The sequence below is a fragment of the Sus scrofa genome, chromosome 13 (assembly GCF_000003025.6).
Source record: "Sus scrofa isolate TJ Tabasco breed Duroc chromosome 13, Sscrofa11.1, whole genome shotgun sequence".
Lineage (NCBI taxonomy): Eukaryota > Metazoa > Chordata > Mammalia > Artiodactyla > Suidae > Sus > Sus scrofa.
The window spans coordinates 127,331,818-127,351,600 of NC_010455.5; the positions used below are offsets into that span (position 1 = coordinate 127,331,818).

At 40.7% G+C, this 19,783-nt stretch overlaps 1 protein-coding gene across 7 annotated transcripts in view; it reads left to right on the forward strand.

Annotated features, from left to right (window-relative positions):
• Positions 1 to 15,265, forward strand: part of TP63 (tumor protein p63) — a 231,093-nt gene extending 215,828 nt beyond the window's left edge. For 6 of the 7 annotated variants that reach the window (XM_021070042.1, XM_021070044.1, XM_021070041.1 and 3 more), the window contains 4 exons: positions 5,099 to 5,256; positions 7,439 to 7,583; positions 8,917 to 9,010; positions 12,155 to 15,265. In XM_021070042.1, coding sequence (XP_020925701.1) covers positions 5,099 to 5,256; positions 7,439 to 7,583; positions 8,917 to 9,010; positions 12,155 to 12,451 — 694 coding nt within the window. In that variant the 3' untranslated portion in view covers positions 12,452 to 15,265. The remainder of the gene's footprint in view (positions 1 to 5,098; positions 5,257 to 7,438; positions 7,584 to 8,916; positions 9,011 to 12,154) is intronic. The other variant, XM_021070047.1, reaches the window with a different exon arrangement.

Below are 19,783 nucleotides of genomic sequence, written 5' to 3' on the forward strand. Positions count from 1 at the left end.
CTATGTTTAGGATTCCTAGAAAAATCTAGGATGCCTCCAGAGAGAAAACCTGAGGCTTACACTTTGTTGTTTTTCTGAGGAGAGCTATGTTATTACTTTTTTGTGGTGTTTGTATATTTTTGTTTCTGAGTGGAAGAGATAAGAAAACCATAATGCCACAGGTCCTGTTGGCCTCGAACATGTTTCCCATGTCTTCAGATTTCCCAGCAATCTTTGGGGTTATCTGCCCCATTACTGTGACATTATATTTGTAAAGAAAAAAAATAAAATTCTTCAATGCCTTTAAATTGATCACAAATTTAGCCTTGCTCCCTTTTCCACAGACTATCAGAGCATTTTCTATTTCAGACATTGAAAACTTATAATAGATAACCCCAACCTTACTCCTTGTGGCTTTAATACTCACTTTTCCATTAAAGGAGAGGTGTTCAAAATAAATGAACTTTTCAGACTCTCTCATTTCCATTCATCCATTCACCCTAATTTTTGGATTTTCTCATCTAAGAATCCTTGACACTTGCTCCTGTTAATTCTTTCTTTTTTTATTCTTTTTTTTTTTCTTTTTCTAGGGCTGCACCCGTAGCATATGGAAGTTCCAGGCTAGGGATCCAATCATCAGAGCTGTAGCTGCTGGCCCTTAACCCACTGAGCAAGGCCAGCAAATGAAACTGCAACCTCATGGTTCCTAGTCGGATTCGTTAACCACTGAGCCATGACGGGAACTCCCCTTCCTGTTAATTCTCTTTTTTTTTTTTTTTTTTTTTTGGTCTTTCTGGCATTTCTTGGGCCGCTCTCGCGGCATATGGAGGTTCCCAGGCTATGTGTCGAATCGGAGCTGTAGCCACCAGCCTATGCTAGAGCCACAGCAACGCAGGATCCTAGAGCTGCACCTGTAACCTACACCACAGCTCACGGCAACGCCGGATCCTTAACCCACTGAGCAAGGCCAGGGATCAAACCCGCAACTTCATGGTTCCTAGTCGGATTCCTTAACCACTTCACCACGACGGGAACTCCCTTCCTGTTAATTCTTAAATGGACACCTCTTATCTCCTTGACTGCACACTGCAGTATTAAACATTTGGAGCTGGAGGGGAAGAAGAAAAGGAACCATTGTCTCTTGAGCACCTACAGACTGCAGGACCATGTCCAGGGCTCTCGCATAATATAATTTCATCTCCATAGCAAGTCTTCTGGAGTGAGTATTTTACAGATTAAGAAAATGAGAATCAAGAGATTTGTATAATACCCAGAGTCACTTTTTTGATTTGTATCAGATCTAGAATGTGAACTCAGGTATTATGATGGGCTCCAGAATTCTTGTTTCTTCTTTATTCATCTTTGGTTTATGACTTGCCTTCCTCAAAAATAGTTTAGATGGCTTTAATAAATGAACTAATAAAATAGTGAATAGTAAAGACAAGAGTTCCTGCTGCAGCTCAATGGGTTAAGAACCTGACTGCAGTGGTTTGGGTTGCTGTGGAGGTATGGGTTCAATCCCCAGTCGACACAGTGGATTAAAGAATCTGGCTTTGTGGCGGCTGCAGTGTAAGGTCCCAGCTGCAGCTAAGTTCAGATTCAGTCCCTGCCCTGGGAACTTCCATGTGCTGTGGGTAAGGCCATAAAAAAACAAAAACAAAAAAGGAACAGAAGAAATTTAACAGGATTTGGAAGAAGACATTCACTATATTTGAAGTCTAGGGAAAATTCAGAACTTTTAAATGCATTTTAATTTTCCTGATAATGGACATTAATGGTTCAAGCAATGCGTCCATTAGCTCTTGCTGTACATTTAACTGATTTGGGAGGATGAAAGAGTTGGGTAGATACTTCTTTAAGTTACGGAGGACCAGTCTGCTTCTGGAGTGTGGGCAACCTGGTATCTTTTTCACTTTGTGGTAGGCAAAAATAGAGGAAGAAGCACCTGGCAAAGCTTCTCTTGGTCACCTTGCCCTGTGCTTTTCTGCATTTCTATATGGACTTACGGATGTTCTGAAAGTATATTCAGATGTGCTTGCTGCCTTAAATAAGTCTTCTACACAGGGGTGGAGTAAATTTGAGGACAGATGGCACCCCTTTTACTATATCCCTTGTTTCCTGCTGTATCTTGCACTCCCATGTTTCTCTCACCACTTCTCTCATTTCTTTTTTTTTTGTTCTTAGGGCTGCACCCATGGCATATGGAGGTTCTCAGGCTAGAGGGTCCAATAGGAGCTACAGCTGCCTGCCTATGCCACAACCACAGCAACATCAGATCTGAGCCATGTCTGCAACCCACACCAGAGTTCACAGCAACGCCAGATCCTTAACCCACTGAGCAAGGCCAGGGATGGAACCCACAACCTCATGGTTCCTTGTCACATTCATTTCTGCTGCACCATGATGGGAACTCCTCACCCATTTCTTGATTATGTAACCTATTACATTCCGCAGTCTTATTTCTGGGAAGCTACCACAGAATGAAAAGAAAAACTCTTGGAATAGGAGCCAGGAAACCTCTCAACATTTAGTAAACTGTGACCTGGGCATGTTTTTCCTTAGAGTCATTTAATTACCCATCTGTGCAACAGGCATAATCATTTCTGCCCATCCCTACCCTGCCATCCTGTGTCCTCATCCACTGAAATGTGAGTCATTCAGAAAATGGATGGATGAAGGAGAGCTTGGTAACCTGAAAAACCTTGAGTTGGGAGAGTTTGTTATATAAGTACATGTTTATACAACATGGATCAAAACTTGTGATTTGGAAAAGGACTCAGTGAAAAATCAGTGCCCTCCTATTTTAAAGGCAGGCATTTTAAAATGAGGCTGAATTGTTAATTGTGTATTAATTGTCATGTAATTTATGCAGATTTGCATACAGCCTATTGTTTGAATTCCTCTAACTGACTCTTCACTGAGAAGAAATGGAATGTGGAGTGGAATGGAGCCTTCCCCTCTGTGTAGTTATGGAGAATGCAGAGGGCTGGCTTCAAGCCTAATACTGCTATAGCACTCAAGTGTTAGAGCCACTTTTTATTTTTTCAAACAATGTTCTGCTTTCTTTGCTTGGAACTTGGATTCATTTACAGAGCCTTCTAAATCTGATACATACACAGATAAAACTCAAACACTTTTTCTCTCTTCTCTAATATAAATATGGCTGCAGCAGGAAGGAGGCAAAAAGAAACAAAATACAGGAGTTCCCGTCATGGCTCAGTGGTTAACAAATCCGACTAGGAACCATGAGGTTGCGGGTTCGATCCCTGGCCTTGCTCAGTGGGTTAAGGATCCGGTGTTGCCATGAGCTGTGGTGTAGGCTACAGACGCGGTTCAGGTCCCGCATTGCTGTGGTGTTGCTGTGGTTGTAGCAAAGGCCAGCAGCTACAGCTCTGATTAGACCCCTAGCCTGGAACCTCCATATACCGTGGGTGCGGCCCTAGAAAAGACAAAAAAAGAAAGAAAGAAAGAAAATACATTATATTTCAGGAGGGTAAAAGAGGCACTTTCCACCTTTTACGTGTTCAGCCCCATCCTCATTCTGTGGTCACGATAATTTTAACTATAAATGTCGTATAGTGTATACAGTTCTTCCTTATCTTTTTCAGTTCTTACCATATCCCTACAAGGTAGGTTGGATTATTTTCTCCGTATATCCACTACTCTATGGGTTTCTCTCTTTCTTCTCTCTATCTCTCTCTCTTTTTTTTTTTTTTCCTTTTTCCATATGCCACACATGTGGCTGCATGTGTGGCATATGCAGCTTCCCAGGCTAGGGGTCAAGGAGTTAATTTGCAGCTGCAGCCACAGCAACATAGGATCTGAGCCACATCTGTGACCTACACCACAGCTCTTGGCAACACTGGATACTTAACCCACTGAGCAAGGCCAGGGATGGAACCTGCATCTTCATGAACAGCATGAACAAGCTGCCTTCCGTGAGCCAGCTTATCAACCCTAATCAGGTTCCTTACTGCTGAGTCACAATGGGAACTCCTCTATAAGTTTCTCAGAGATGGGACCATTTCTTATCAGTTTTCCTGCCTGTAGTATCTAACTCATGCAGTAAGTGTGTATGTATACATATACATATACATGTGTACACATAAGTAAGTATATACATATATATACACACACATACTTCATAAGCTAAATTATATATATTTAGTTTATATAGTTTTCTAGTGAAGGATGTTTACTGCCTTGCACAGGGACCTATAGCTTTCTAATATATGCTAGAGGAAGAGGTAAACATTGATTCTCTGACTCTGTATTCTCGCCTAATTCCCTAGTAGATGTCCCTTGTTCTATATTCAAAGAAAAAGTCAAGATTGGCAGTTGAGTAGGGAATATTGTGTGTACTACAGTGCATGGTATGAAAAATCAATTCTGCCAAGTTTCCAAATTGAAGTTATGCTAAATGGAAATTGATATTTTTTTTCCTTTGTCTTTCCAAAGATTTGTGAACGGAACAGTTGTTTGGGCTCCAAGGATTCCCCTTTGTGTATAGAGACCATTGGCATTCTGATGGGCTCTCTCATGGCCCATGAACATCTAAGCTAAGGAAGCATGTTTCTGTGTTGAGGCCTCCACATGCTGGTAGGGTGTGCTTCTATTTGCCCTATTTGATTGGCCTTGCAGTTAATTTCTGCATATCTCAAATGGCCTAGGAAGCTACAGATGAAATACCTCAGCTGCCATTTAACCTTGGTATCTCCATGTCTTTCATAAGCCTTTGGTTCTTCACTCAGTTCTTTTCCCTTGTTGATTTTCAAACTTGTTAGAGTTAAGGGGTGAGCGAGGGGAAAAGGATGGAGAAAACAATAGAGGGCAAAAGAGGAGGCCATGATTGTCCCTCTGACAAAGGAGATGCTTTAGGAAGACAGCTTTGTCCTCTACACATGGAGGGAAAATATGATTTGATGATAGCCTATGATCCCTCCCAAGACAGGAAAGGTTTTCGGATAGAAAGACAAATAACTTCTTGTCATTGTTCTGGAGGAATACTTTTGCAAGTGTACAGTAGAGGCCATGTTTTCATCTGAGACCCGTAGGAAACAACCAGTCCCTACTCTTCAAAGCCCCATGCTCACCATCGTTCCCATGTTTGTGTTCCCAGGACCTCGATGCAGTCTCAGTCTTCCTACGGTAACAGCTCCCCACCTCTGAACAAAATGAACAGCATGAACAAGCTGCCTTCCGTGAGCCAGCTTATCAACCCTCAGCAGCGCAACGCCCTCACTCCCACCACCATTCCTGATGGCATGGGAGCCAACAGTAAGAGCATCTCCCTTTAGCTGCAACTGAAGGACCAGCAGGGCTAGTGTAGGGGAAGATCTGCCCCTGGGCTGGAGGAAAGGCTTGCTCTTTAGTTACGTGAGAGGCAGACTGGGACAGACCAGATTAAAGTTGAGTGGCTTAAGTTTCTCATGGTGAACTTTTTCTCACTTTTAAGATGCATGGTTTATTACAAAACACACTGGTAGAGATGGAGCAGGCTCTTGCTTTATTAGGGATGAAGATCCCTGTGGAAACCCCACTTCCTGCCAACCTGGATGGGAACCCACCTTCTGCCTTCTTTGAGATAACCAAAGGAAGATGTGTCCAGCTTGTGGGAAGTAGCATAGTGTGATGAACTTAAAATCTAGAGGGATAGATTATAGTCTGGACTCTATGGCAATATTAGCTGTGTATCTCTGGACAAGTAACATCTCTGCTCTGATACTCAGTTTTCCATTCTTAAAATGATCACTCTGTACATTTAGCCTTTTATGATTCTCTGTCTCTACAGTCTTGGCCTTTTCAGCTCATCTACTCCATCCTATACACAGTTATTAAATAACTGACCTGGGGAAAGGAGTCTCCCTTTTATTTATTCACACACATATTCCTTATATCAACTAAGTATAACTATAAGAGATAATGTGAGAATTGGGCCTTGAAACTAATGATGATTGTTGCATGTATTTGCTGCAAATAAAATTAGCTTGTCCACTAGAATTTAATCCAGCAAAAGAGTCAAAGTAGATAACCAAACTTGAAAGAAAAAAGGATGGTGAAAATACAGAGGGATGGTCAAAATGTAGAAGGGATGCAGAAGCCTAAGTACTGTCCTTGTATCCTGTAATCACCCTCATAAAACACTGCCTAAATCTTGTCCTTTCAAATCCTTCATTATTTTGAACCAGCCTTTAAACTTGCATTTCACTGTTGCCTTGAAAGACTGGGTTTTCATAAGGATGTTAAGGCAGGCTAGGATTATGACTCTCTCTGGTTCTGATAGCATATGCTCAGATTTTAATGAGATAAGAGTTATGGTCGTCTGGTGTGGCAACAAAGACATTAGAGCCAGAACTGGCCTCTCACTAGTGACAAGTGCATCCTAAGGCTCCAAAACTGACCCCTTGAAAGCTCTGCTACTTGGACAGTAAAAGGAAAAGGGACCATTTATTTTTTATTTTCTTTCTAGTGACATCTTAGAGTCCTCAGCTTTTTCTTGAGATGACAAAATAATGGGTGGTGGATCCTTCACATTTGTGTTAACAGTTTGCCTCCTTTTTCTTATTCATGTTCCATAATTTTCCTCTGATGGCATCAGGAACATCAGAGAGGAAGCCAATGAGCTATGCTGGGCCTGTGCTCTTTGGCTGACTAGTTGGTGGCAAAGGCCTTTCCCCTTCGGCATACTACTATTCACTAAAGTAGAAGCCAATTACATTCATCTTTTTGTAGATATGTTATTTTGCTTTTTTTTTTTAAACCTGAAGACAACATTTAGTTTATAAACATTATTGGTATTGAGCTTTCTTCCCTATCAGGAGGTGTTTACAGCTTATGGTTTAGTAAGAAATCAACCAGAGTTGGTGGTGTTCCCAAATACCATTCTGAAATGGACCAGAGGAAAGAGCCACTGTCTTTCATTGCATCCTTCCTTTTGAGGCCTTTTGTTCCCTATAAATATTGCAGTAAACCATTCCATTTCCAAACCAGTATTTCAAATGCCCCTCTCTTACTCACAGATATGTTCCTTTTTTCACTGAACCAGTATTTCCTGAGCATCTGCTCTGTGCAAGGCACTGTGCTTGGGTCTAATCTCCATGCTTGAGGAGATGAATCTGGTGAGGGAGGCAGAAATCTAATCCATGAAGGCAAATACAAGGAGGACTATATTAACATTAGGAGCAGCGGGCATTTGGGACAGAGGATTAAAAACGGAGAACAAAGTGGGAAGAGATTGTCCCAAAAGAATATACCGGGGTCGAGAAACATGTAGTTAGTTTGGTGATTATTCTGCTTGATGAGACATAGGGCATTGAAAGGGGCGTGGTAAGAGATAAGACTGAAAAGGAAGGTTGGTAGATCAGGCCCTTGGTAACATGAAACTAGGCCAGATGGACCACTGGGATGCTGGTACATGATGATGGCAGTAACCCTCTCTGTTCCTCCTGCTTCTGTTCAGTTCCTATGATGGGCACCCACATGCCAATGGCTGGAGACATGAATGGACTCAGCCCCACCCAGGCCCTCCCTCCCCCACTCTCCATGCCATCCACCTCCCACTGCACCCCCCCACCTCCGTACCCCACAGATTGCAGCCTTGTCAGGTGAGTCCACAGCATGTGCCCTTGGGGGCCTGTCCTAAGTATCTCTGGGTGGTGGAGGGTGGACACTGTCAAAGTTAACAGCACAGTTGGAAAGAAAGAAAGCAACCCTATGGTTGAAGTTCAGCCACTATTATCTGTGATTTATGGAGTCATCAGCACTGTTGAATCAAAGAAAACCACAATAATCAGCATGGGGAAAAGTGAAAATGTGAGTTGATAGGCATAGAATTTTTCATGCCTGTTTCCCCCATTTTCACTTACTCCCCTCCTCTTCTGTCACATTTTTACAGTCAGTTGCAGCCTTCAAATTGGTGCTCAGGGCTGGGGTTCCCAAAAGGGCAGTAAACTTGCTATCTCGCTCCCTTTCCTGCTCTCTAGGCCTCATAGCTCTCAACAGCCACGGGCTCCTTGTTTTGAAGTCAGATGGCCACAAAAAAGTTCTAATATTAGCAAAAAGATAGAATTTCAAGAACCTGATGGCCTCTTCTGCTTTGTCTCATGAGAGTGTGGTACCTTCTAGGAAAAGGAGTTCAGATAGCCAAAAGAAAGGAAGGCATAAAGCCTGGAAAAATCCTGTCTCCTACAGAGGGCAGAGTAGATGCCTGGATCCCATACCTAATGCCCATCAGTCTGTTCCTGCTTCATATGCAGAATGATTTTTTCATTTGGCTGCTGGAATCATATGTGTTGTTTCCCATGTGACTGATGCTCTGGGACTAGCAGTGTCAGTCAGAGAGATGACAAAGTGCCTGGCTTATCCCCTCCACTGTCTGGCTCTGTGATGGCAGTGGCATCATCGATCTGAAACCAAAACCAAAACGAAGGGTGTCTGCATTTTGAAGAGGACATAAATCAAAAAGCGTGAATGGCATGCTACAATTTTTAGTATAGTGGCCTACAATTTTTTTTCCTAGCCACATAAACCACTCTCAGCAACCCCAAATGCAAACAAAGTAGAGGTGCTCTTTTTGAAGTGAAGAGCTAGGAGGCAAGAGGGCTGGAAACCTGAGCGCTGGACTCCTTCCTTTCACCCCCTGCAATGGCTCCTAAAGCATTTCTATGGAATGCCTACAATTCCATCAATCACCATTTGAAAATCACTGCTCTGCAGGAATCCTTGAACACTTGATTGAAATTTCTACAGACCTAAAGTTCATGTCACTAATCATCCCCAAACCTCAAATCCAAGGCCCCATATATATTTTATCTGCCCCTAGTCTCTTCTGTAGGGCTTCCCAGGGCAAAATGTTGGGTTTTCCTTTATCTTGCCAATGCAGTTGGGGTGAACTTTCTTTTTCTGTTTCCTCCTTCCTCTTCCCTCCTCCCTCTGCAGTTTCTTAGCGAGGTTGGGCTGTTCATCATGTCTGGACTATTTCACGACCCAGGGGCTGACCACCATCTATCAGATTGAGCATTACTCCATGGATGTAAGTAACTGTTAGACTTTTCTCTTGAGTTGTGTTTCTTAATTTCCTCCCTCTGGTGACATCCACCTTTTAGTTGAATCCCCTCTGTTTTTTGTCCTACCCCGAATCCTTAATTTTGTTGGAACCCATAACCATATTAGAAAGATTCCCTGAAGCTCAGTGCTCCTCAGCATATCTGATTAACAGTGGTTTATTGCATGTATCGTATAGGTAGAGTGGGAGAGAGGACACCCCCCTTCAAGGAATGTATGTTCTCTGTAGAATTTAGATGACTTTTTGGGTGTTCTCATGAATTGGCATAAGATCCCCAGGGACGATGGCAGGAAGCAGGTGATGGGATTCTCATGTTGAAATCTGGGGAGACAGTATAATCATTTGCATGGCTGAGTTGAGGACAGCACCAGGAATAGAACCCTGAAGTATAAGCTTCTGGTCTCTTCTGCCACTCCTAAGTAGGACATTACAGGGGGGATTGAGCTGTGCCTCTCAATTAGAACCATATGTTCATTCATGGCCAGTTCTATCAGAATAGGGCACAGCCATCCCTGATGACTGGGAAAGATCACCAGTCATGGGTTCAGGTCCCAACCATGCTTTTTAGTGGGAATGAAAAGCTTGGGGTTATCACTTTGCTTCTCTGGGCCTCAGTTAATCGGGTTCAAAAATCATTCCCTTCTGGCTTTGATAGTCTTTGGAGCAAGCTGGATGGGAGGGGACTTTTTCTTGCTTCCTACAGCACTTCTGGAACCACTGCTCACATGAGTGGGAGCTCATATTGTCCTGGTTTATGGCAATTGGGGTTTCCTTCCAGGCTGCTCTTCCTGCTCTTTCTTTGGGTTTACTATCCTCTCATCCCGCTTCCAGAGGGCCCTTTAGGCTGGTGGAATAAGATACTCTCTGTCTCTCCAACTGCTTCTGTAACTGGGACTTCTTTCCCCACCCACCCCCACCCCCTTGAGCACCGATGCTAGAGACATCCGGGCACTGTGAGAATACCCCAGGCCCATGGTGACAGGTGTATGCTGTGCTGCCCCTATGCTTAGCCCTCTCCACCCACTAAATCAGCCCTGACTGCTGCTCCCTGATAGAAGGAATTCTTAGTAAAAGCTACAGAGAAAGCTTTAGAAGTGCTTTCCAACAGGTTTCAGGGCACTTCTCAATGATGTCCATCCATCAAAGACAGTGTGATCCAAGACAGTGTGTGTTGCCCTGTGTTTAAGAGCCTTACATGGTGAAATTATCCCCTCCCTATATTTTTAAAGTTACACCTTCCCCTTGCTCATTTGTCCCTGCTGGGGACTGTGTCAAGATGTTCCGTTGGCCATTAGGACTGCTGATGTTCTCCACAGCCCATCTCTGCTGGCATTGGCAAGGTCCTGTGCCAGGCTGTGGGCCACAGCTTTCTCACCTGTGAGTATTAGTTAAAATCTATACAGAGAGGCATGCAAATGAATGGAGCCTAGTTGACAAAGAGTTTGGGATTGATGGGGCGTTCCAGCAGCATAAAGAGCTATGCTCGCCTACCTATTTGTGGATTACCTTCTTTATAATTATAGTATTCCTCGGCTTGAACAGGCAGTTGGAGTCCCCATACTGCGTGTTTATAAACTGGGAAATATTGAGAGGCTTTGTAATTTCTACATCCTTATCTTAGCTTCTTCCTCTTCATCACTGGAAATAGACACCTCCTTTTCAGCTTGTCTCTCAACACCAGTTGCAGTTATTTCCCATACCTTCCTGGAAAAGGAATGTGATTAAATTTGAGAGTTTTCCTAAGTATTTCCTCTAAAATGCACACATGGGTTAATAATGGTATAACATAGTAATAATACAAATGATTTAGGTTCACATAGTATCCTTTATAATTTGCAGAATACTCTCATGTGCACATTTGTGTATGAGTCCACAATACGCATTGACCTAAAAAAAGGAATTTGTATCCCATTTTATCAGTGAGGGAACTGAGGCCAGTAGAAAATAGTGACTTCATGAAAGTCTAGAGGCAGTCAGTGGTGGAATAAAAACATCTACCAGGGTCTTCTGACTCTAAACACAATGTGCTTTCCAGCTACCATGCTGCTTCATAAAAAGAGGCGAGCCATCACTACAAGAAGCTTGTCAAGAGCTAATGAAGATCAAAACGGAGATGCCACCACAGTTAGTTAAGATCAGCCATCTTTGTAGGAATGCCTTCTACCCCATCCATAGAATGTGGATACACCCTCTGCATTTTGATACCCTGATTTGTCCAAACACCAAAAGATCTTTTGGCCAAGAGGGCAGGCTGTCCTGCATCCTCAGCACATTCACTCAGTTGTGTAACTTTAGAATTATTGACCTCTCTGACCTTCAGCTTTTCTGTCTATAAAATAGGGTAATAATATCTATCACTAATCTCAGCGTTAAGTTGGATCATGAATAAAAACAATTAGTTCAATGCCTGGCACACAGAACGTGTTCACTATCTGTTAGTAATCTTTTTTCCCCCCATCTCCTCCGTTGAGAAGCTGTAACATTCTATTAATATACATTCTACTGGCTAGAGCCAGGTAGATTTGAAAGTTGTATTTATGATGTATTTTTGTTTGGGGATTTTTGCTCTTTTTTTTTTTTTTGTCTTTTTAGGGCCGCACCTGCGGCATATCGAAGTTCCCAGGTTGGGGTCAAATTGGAGCTAAAGCTGGCAGCCTACACCACAGCCTACACGCGGGATCTGAGCTGCATCTGTGACCTACACCACGGCTCATAGCAATGCTGGATCCTTAACACTGAGCAAGGCCAGGGATGGAACCTGCATCCTCATGGATACTAGTCAGATTTGTTTCTGCTGAGCCACGATGGGAACTCCAGGATTTTTGTTCTCTGATCTAAATACTGTCTCTGTTTTGTCCATGAAGAAGCTGAGACCAGTAGGGAATAAGTAAAATGTTATCTACAAGAAGAGATGGCACCTCAAGGCTGTACCTCTGTACTCAGTTACATGTCATACCAATTATTAAAGAGCTAATTTTATTTCCAATTTCCTCATTCAATAAATGAGGATCGGTTTAAGGCAGAACATTGGGGAATGACAGAATGGTGTGGGCTAAATGTCACTTAGTCTCTTTGTCCTAATTCTCCCTGATTCCCTTCCCTATTGCACAGGATTTGGCAAGTCTAAAAATCCCTGAGCAGTTCCGACATGCCATCTGGAAGGGCATCCTGGACCACCGGCAGCTCCATGACTTCTCCTCCCCTCCCCACCTCCTGCGGACCCCAAGTGGTGCCTCCACAGTCAGCGTGGGCTCCAGTGAGACCCGGGGTGAACGTGTCATTGACGCTGTGCGCTTCACCCTCCGCCAGACCATCTCCTTCCCACCCCGTGATGAGTGGAATGACTTCAACTTCGACATGGATGCTCGTCGCAACAAGCAACAGCGGATCAAAGAGGAGGGAGAGTGAGCATGGCTGTGCCAGCTGTGCCCATCTGCCCAGCCCCGTATAAGGCACTACTGCTCGACCTGCCAAGCACTCTCCCCGGCTCCTCTCCTTCCTCTTTTCAGTCTGGTTTATTAAGGCAAAGAGAAGTAAGAGATGACCTTTAACCTAATGTCTGACCTGCCATCTGATTCTGATTCTGGCTTTGAGCCTTCAAATCTCTTGCTTGCAGGACTGAAATTGGCATAGCTAGGAGGAAGTGAGCAAACAAGCAGTGGGTATCTCCTTAAGCTGAAGAGATCTCTTGTTGACTTTTATAAAGCATTTTCACCCTTATAGTCTGAGACTATATATATAAATATATAAATATACAGTATATATATTTTGGGTGGGGGGCATTTAGTATTGTTTAAAATGTAATTTAAAGACAAAAAATGGAGTTGCACTTAACGACTTTTTTCTTTTCATTGTTTTGGGTGGTTTATCTATATACCCCTTCTCTCAATGCCTGCCATGTCTAGTAATGGGGATCCAGATCTTGATAGTACCTGTGAGTGACAGTGACATGTAAGTCCCTTTGGTTTCTTTGTTGCTAAATACATGCCCTGTCAAACCTTTGGATCCACTTGTATTTATGTGGGTAAGACTGTGCGCATATGTATACTTATCATATGGATGCAACTGGACGCATATGTGTACTCTATGTGGCTATATTTTATGTTACTGCTATCCCTACTGCTGATGGGGGTTGACTTTTGAGTTAATTGAATCTAATTAGAAATCAGTATTCACACCACCACTCACCAGAGGAAAGGAAATATCCTCTGTTGCTTTTGGTTGGAATTGGGGAACATGAATCACGGCTAAGGGTCTTAAAAAGTCATAGCAGCCAGTTCAAAAGCAGCTGGTATCACGTGTCTGGTTCTATCTGCAGTCTCCTCAAATTTAATACCAGGCTCTTTAACTCTTAGTATTTATTGACAGAGCATTTGCAGCCAATACTGAATTTCACTAGATTGATTAACTTGATCACACATTTGCTACCCAAGAGAGAATTAAGGTTGATTTGATTGGGATGAATGCCCTCTGTCTAGTCGTGCAGTAAAGCTATAATGTCTGTTAAGGATATCCAGGAAAAAAACAGGAAATATACAGTTATTTAATTGGTAAATCTCTAGACAGTGAGAGATCTCAGTGAACTCTAAATTAAAATACTTAGGAGACTCTTTGACCCATAAATACTATCATTTGGTAAAGGTTTCTTTTAATAGCTCTCCTGTTCTGTAAAATTCTGCACATAAAGACTGGTTTATTGTTCTCTCTGTAAGGTTTAAAATAAGAATAGTGATTTGGAAAATACAAAACCATGAGATCAGTTTTCCCATAGCATCCATTGTATTACCACATCGTTTTCTTCTTTAAACAATAATGGTTTCACTTTGTTGGAAAGTAACTGTGAGAACCCAATTTCTCTTCCATATGTCTTCTGGGCTGTGCAGACACATAAAAATGTCCTGTCAAGTCAGCCTTCCATTGGAGATATTGCTTGAACCACAGAAACAAAGATTTGTCTTCAGACTTTGCAAAAACATGTGAATGGCAATATTCCCATACATCTTTTAGAAACATACTTTGTAGCAAACAGCTTTTTTTTCAAATAACAAAATGAATATTTTGTACATATGCTAATGAGCTCTAAAACCCTGCCATGCCTTCTGGTAAAGGGCCATCATTGCACATAAGCTTCCATTTTTTTAAGTTTAAAGTGCAAAAGGGCTAATGTGTCCAGAAATATATATGAGTTTCTTCTGAAAAGTGTATATAAGTTTTGCGTGTGTGGTACTTTGTGTTTTGATTTTTCTTTTCTTCTTGGGATCCCGGGTTTTCCAGAACCACAGTTTGAAACTTAATTATTATTATTATTGTTTGTTTTTATATTTTCATGGCTATATCACTTAGGCTGCAATGTCAAATTTAAAAAAATGCGGTACTGTAAGATGGGGGGGAGGGAAAAATTTTTTTATTTTTTTTTTTTAATTTTGTATGTTAAAGAGAGTGAGTCCTTGATTTCAAATTTTTATTGTGCTTAGATGCTAATAAGCACCTGATTAAGGGGAAGATTGCAAACCATGCCTTGGCAATGCTGGGAAGGCAAATTTCTCCCTTGACTGTCCTGAGTGTTTGAATAAACCTGGGACTTCTGAGCTATTTCAGCACTGTTAAGTGGCACTAGGGACTCAGAAATTCTCGTACTGTATATCATGTGTCTGGCATTAGCCAAGGCTAGGCACAACTACTGGTCTCACATCCTGGTGGCATCTTGCAGTTTTTAAGAGTGTATGAGTATCTAAGATAAGGGGTGAAAGAATATTAAGGACAGACAAGTCTATGGGGCTTAATGGGGTTCTTATGGCCTCAATCCAGTTAGCTGAAGAATGGATGTATTTTTGTTTGGATGTATTAGAAATGGAAATGGAGAATAGAATTTTCTTCATTAAATCCATTTACCTTTTGTTTAGGATATTCACCTAAAATACAGTATGTGGGATGTTGAATGTTAAAGGGTTGTTTTTGTTTTTGTTTTTTATTATTTTTATAATTGTAAAAATTAAGTAAATGCCAAATGTTTTATATGCTTTATTAATGTTTTTGAAAGGTTCTTTCTTATAGATGTGATGCTTTTTTGATATTTTGTGTAATGGGTTTCATTTGCTTGTCTTTTGATATTTTGTGTAGCGGGCTTTTGGTGAGCCAGAGGCAAGTCTACAAGCCACTCATATGTCAGAACATGCAATAAAATTAAAAAATAAATAAAAATGCATTGAGAAATGGTGTTGATATGTGCGTGTGTATGTGTGTGTGGGGGATTGTCTTTATGTCTCTCCTTTGGCCTTATGTTTATCAAAGAAGAGGAAGAGATACTAAAAGAAACAGATTTATCTATTGATGCTTCTAACAAGTAGTCATTATTTTCTAATTTTAGCCAATCTAAATACCATGAAGCTATATCTCATTTGGTACACAAGATACTCACAAATGTAGTATGTTATTTGATTGAGGTAGGAATGAGTTTGCTTTGAAAGAAGGACTAGACTGCAGATGTTTCCAGTGTCTAATTTAGTGCTCAGCGATGACCTCCCCAGTATTGCGGGGCTGGGATGCAGATTATCCTGGCTGTATGCGGGAACTGCATCACTGATGGTGGTCTCTGGCCATGTTCCCCTTTAAATTCTGTTATATAGATTGATTCAGCCAATAAAATACCTGCAATCAAAATGGTTGAATGAATTTTTTAAAGAGGTTGAATTTTTTATGGACTAATATTAGATGGCATGAAAACTGTTTATTACCTTAGATATAGAGATAACTTTACATAATAACATATAACATATAGTGTTTATTTTTTTTGTATTTTTAGGGCCACATCCATGGCACATAGAGGTTCCCAGGCTAGGGGATGAATGGAGCTGTAGCCGCTGGCCTATGCCACAGCCACAGCAACGCGGGATCTGAGCCACATCTGCGACCTACACCACAGCTCATGGCAATGCCAGATCCTTAACCCTTTAGCGAGGCCAGGGATCAAACTGGCATCCTCATGGACAGCAGTGAGATTTGTTTCTGATGAGCCACAACGGGAACTCCATAGTGTTTAAAAATATTAATGTGTTTTCCTATTTGTAGGTATAATCACATGATTAATACATGCATTTCTATAGGCAAAGTAGATTCAGCTTAAATTAAGGGTACAAAAAGATTCCAATTTTTATCCCTTAAAATTTAGGTATGAGATCCCCAAAGTGACATCGTCAGTACAATGGCTGCCAGAAAAAGAAAAAGATAAAACAATGAAAATGGTTAATCCTTGATCTACTATGGGGGAACTTTGGACTCAGTTGTCATTTATTAATTACTAGTATTTCATGACTTTTATTCTCAGAGGTCTTCTGAAGTGCATCCAAAAAAAGGTTTTCTTAGGAAATTTTGGGTTCAAAGAAAAATTGAAAGTACAGAGATTCCCCAGCTTCCCTTGGACTCCGCAGATGTACAGGCTCCCTCATTATCAACCTCCCCCACCAGAGTGCTACATTTGTTATAGCTGAGGAAGCTGCACTGGTACATCTTTAACACCCAAAGTCTGGAGTTTATATTAGTGTTCACTCTTGGGTTGTACAGATGATGAGTTTGGACAAACCATTATAGTGTAACAAAGTGTAGTTTCACTGCCCTAAAAATTCTTTGTTTCACCTATTTATCCTTTCCTTACCAAAACTCCTGCCAAAAGCTTTTGCTGTTCAGCAATTTTAAATTGTGTCCATAATTTTGTCTTTTCCAGAATGTCATATAACTAGACTCATACAGACCTTCAGATGAACTTCTTTCACCTAGGAATACACATGCATTTGAATGTCCTTTTTTTTTTTTTTTCTTTTTTTGGCTTTTTCTGTCTTTCTAGGGCCGTACCTGCGGCATATGGAGGTTCCCAGGCTAGGGGTCTAATCAGAGCTGTAGCCGCCGGCCTATGCCACAGCCACAGCAATGCGGGATCTGAGCCACGTCTGCAACCCACACCACAGCTCATGGCAACGCCGGATCCTTAACCCACTGAGCGAGGCCAGAGATCAAAGTCACAACCTCATGGTTCCTAGTCGGATTCATTTCCACTGTGCCACGACGGGAACTCCCTTCATATCTTTTTATGGCTTGATAGCTCATTTATGTTTAGCCCTAAGTAGTATTCTATTGTCTGGACATACGAGTTTATTTGATCATTTCCTCTTGAAGGACATACTGGTTGCTTCTAGGTTTTGGCAATTATGAATGAAATTGCTATATATAAACATCGATGTGCCAGTTTTCATGTGGACATAAGTTTTCAGCTCCTTTGGGTAAATACCAAAGAGCATGATTGCTGAATTGTATAAGAATGTGCTTAATTTTGTAATAAACTGCCCAACTGTGTTCCCAAGTGGCCATGCCTTTCCATTAGCGATGAATGAGCATTCCGGTTGTTCCACATCCTCACCAGCCTTTGGTGTTGTCTGTGTTCTGGATTTTGGCCATTCTAAAAGGTGTGTAGTGGGGTCTACACATAATGACCTAAGCGAAGCATCTTTTCATGATTATTTTTCATCTCTGTATCTCTTTTGTGAAATATTTGGCCCATTTTTTAAAAAATCAGTTTGTTGTGTTAAATTTAATACTAAGAATACCAAAACTGCTTAAAATAAAAAATAAAATGTATTTCTTATGATTATCAGAGGGTATGTGATACCCTTTTGTAAGTGCAGTATGGAAAATTATTTTGTTTTTCCATATCTTGAGATGTTTTTTCTTTTATCATTCTAGAAATTACTTTTTCTCAATCGATTCAATTATCAAAAAAACTAATGATTAAAATTTTTAAAAAGAAAGAATGGAATTGTCCAAAACTGTGCTAATATGGTAGCCACTAGCTACATATGACTACTGAGTACTTGAAATGTGAGTATTCAAAATTGAGAAGTGCTAAAGGAACCTTAAACCTAACCAAAACTGAGAAGTGCTAGAAATGCAAAATACACATTAGATTTCAGAGACTTAGAATGAAAATAAGGAATATAGAATAGCTCATTGATCATTTTGATGTTGATTATGATATTACAGGTTACAAAACTCTATTACTAAAATTAATTTTACCTTTCTCTTTATATTGTATGTGCCTACTAGAAAATTTAAATTTATATATGTGGCTTTCATTATAGTTTTATTGGACAACTACCTAACAAAGATGATGCAACAAGAACACTGAAGGGTGATTAAATGAATTTACCATTGTACAATTATCCAGTTTTCTTACTGTGTTGCCCAAAATGATTGCATTATCTTTCAATGACGTATAGAATAATATGAGACATTTAACTTTGTAGTCTGCTTTTAGTTTTTTAAAAGAATTCAGAATTTTTTTAATTTCTCCCCAAAATGTCAAAGAGATTAGAAGTGGTAAAAGTAGGAGTTCCGAACCATTGCAGCTCAGTGGGTTAAGAACTTAACATAGTGTCCATTGATGCACGTTTGATCCCTGGCTCCGCTCAGTGGGTTAAGCATCTAGCATTGCCTCATGCTGCAGTGTAGGTCACAAATGTGACTCAGATCTGGTGTTGCTATGGCTGTGGCACAGGCCTCAGCTACAGCTCCTATTCAAACCCTAGCCTGGGAACTTCTTTATGCAGGTGCAGCTGTAAATTTTTTTTTAATTTTAAAAATTAATATGATAGAAGAAGATGTTTCAAAATTGTTAGCTCAGAAGATGACTAAAAAGAGACAGGGCCACTTCGAACTCTAATGACAGTGAAATATATACTAAGTTAAATCTCAGGCTGAATCTTTGTGTGATGATCCCTAGGTAAACTTTCTCAAACAAAAGCCTCAATGGTTGAGCAATGTAGTTTTAAGAATGAAAAAGACATATGGTACTCTTATATAGTTAATTATTAAACAGGTGAATTTCAACATGTAAACATGGAGGACAAGAACCTGACCATTCTAATTTTCTAAAAGGACATGTGACAATATTCTTTAGCTCTAATGATCTAATGTTTTTTTTTGTTTTTTTTTTTTAGGGCTGCACCCATGGCATAGGGAAGTTCCCAAGCTAGGGGTCAGTTTGAAGCCACAGGTGCCAGCCTACACCACAGCAACACCAGATCTGAGCTGTGTCTGTGATCTCTCACCACAGCTCATGGGCACCACCAGATCTTTAACCCACTGAGCAAGGCCAGAGATCAAACCTGTGTCCTCATGGATACTAGTCGGGTTCGTTACTGCTGAGACGGGAACTCTAAGCTCTAGTGATTCTTGGCATACCCAATATGCTTCACAAACGGACAAATACTAAAGACAGGTATGTATCAAATGTAGTGGGAAGAAACTAGAATGTAGAAATTTAGCACATTGAATTAATCATAATTGGTATTTATAAGCATAAAAATAAAAATATTTTGCAATTTTGGAGGAAAGAACATGGTCACGCTCTCTCCAACAAAATCATAAGCCATCACATTTTACAATTTTTTTGCAAATTACAATAACAAATAGAAAATGAATAATCAGAAGTAATGATAAGCTAGGATGTATTCGAGATGTCTTTGAAATCAGTATATGCAGGGTGGTTTTGTCCCAGGTTATAACGGTAGTTCATGAGCAGTTAATTGCATTCAGCGGTTATTTCTCATTTTGTGTATGTGTACCTCTAAAATCATGAAAACAAAGAACAAAAATTTAGGTTTACTATATTTAAATTCTTACTACCATTTCCAACGACGCTGTTTTTCACTCTTTATTCTTAATTCTGTATTTCATAAAATTACCAAAATA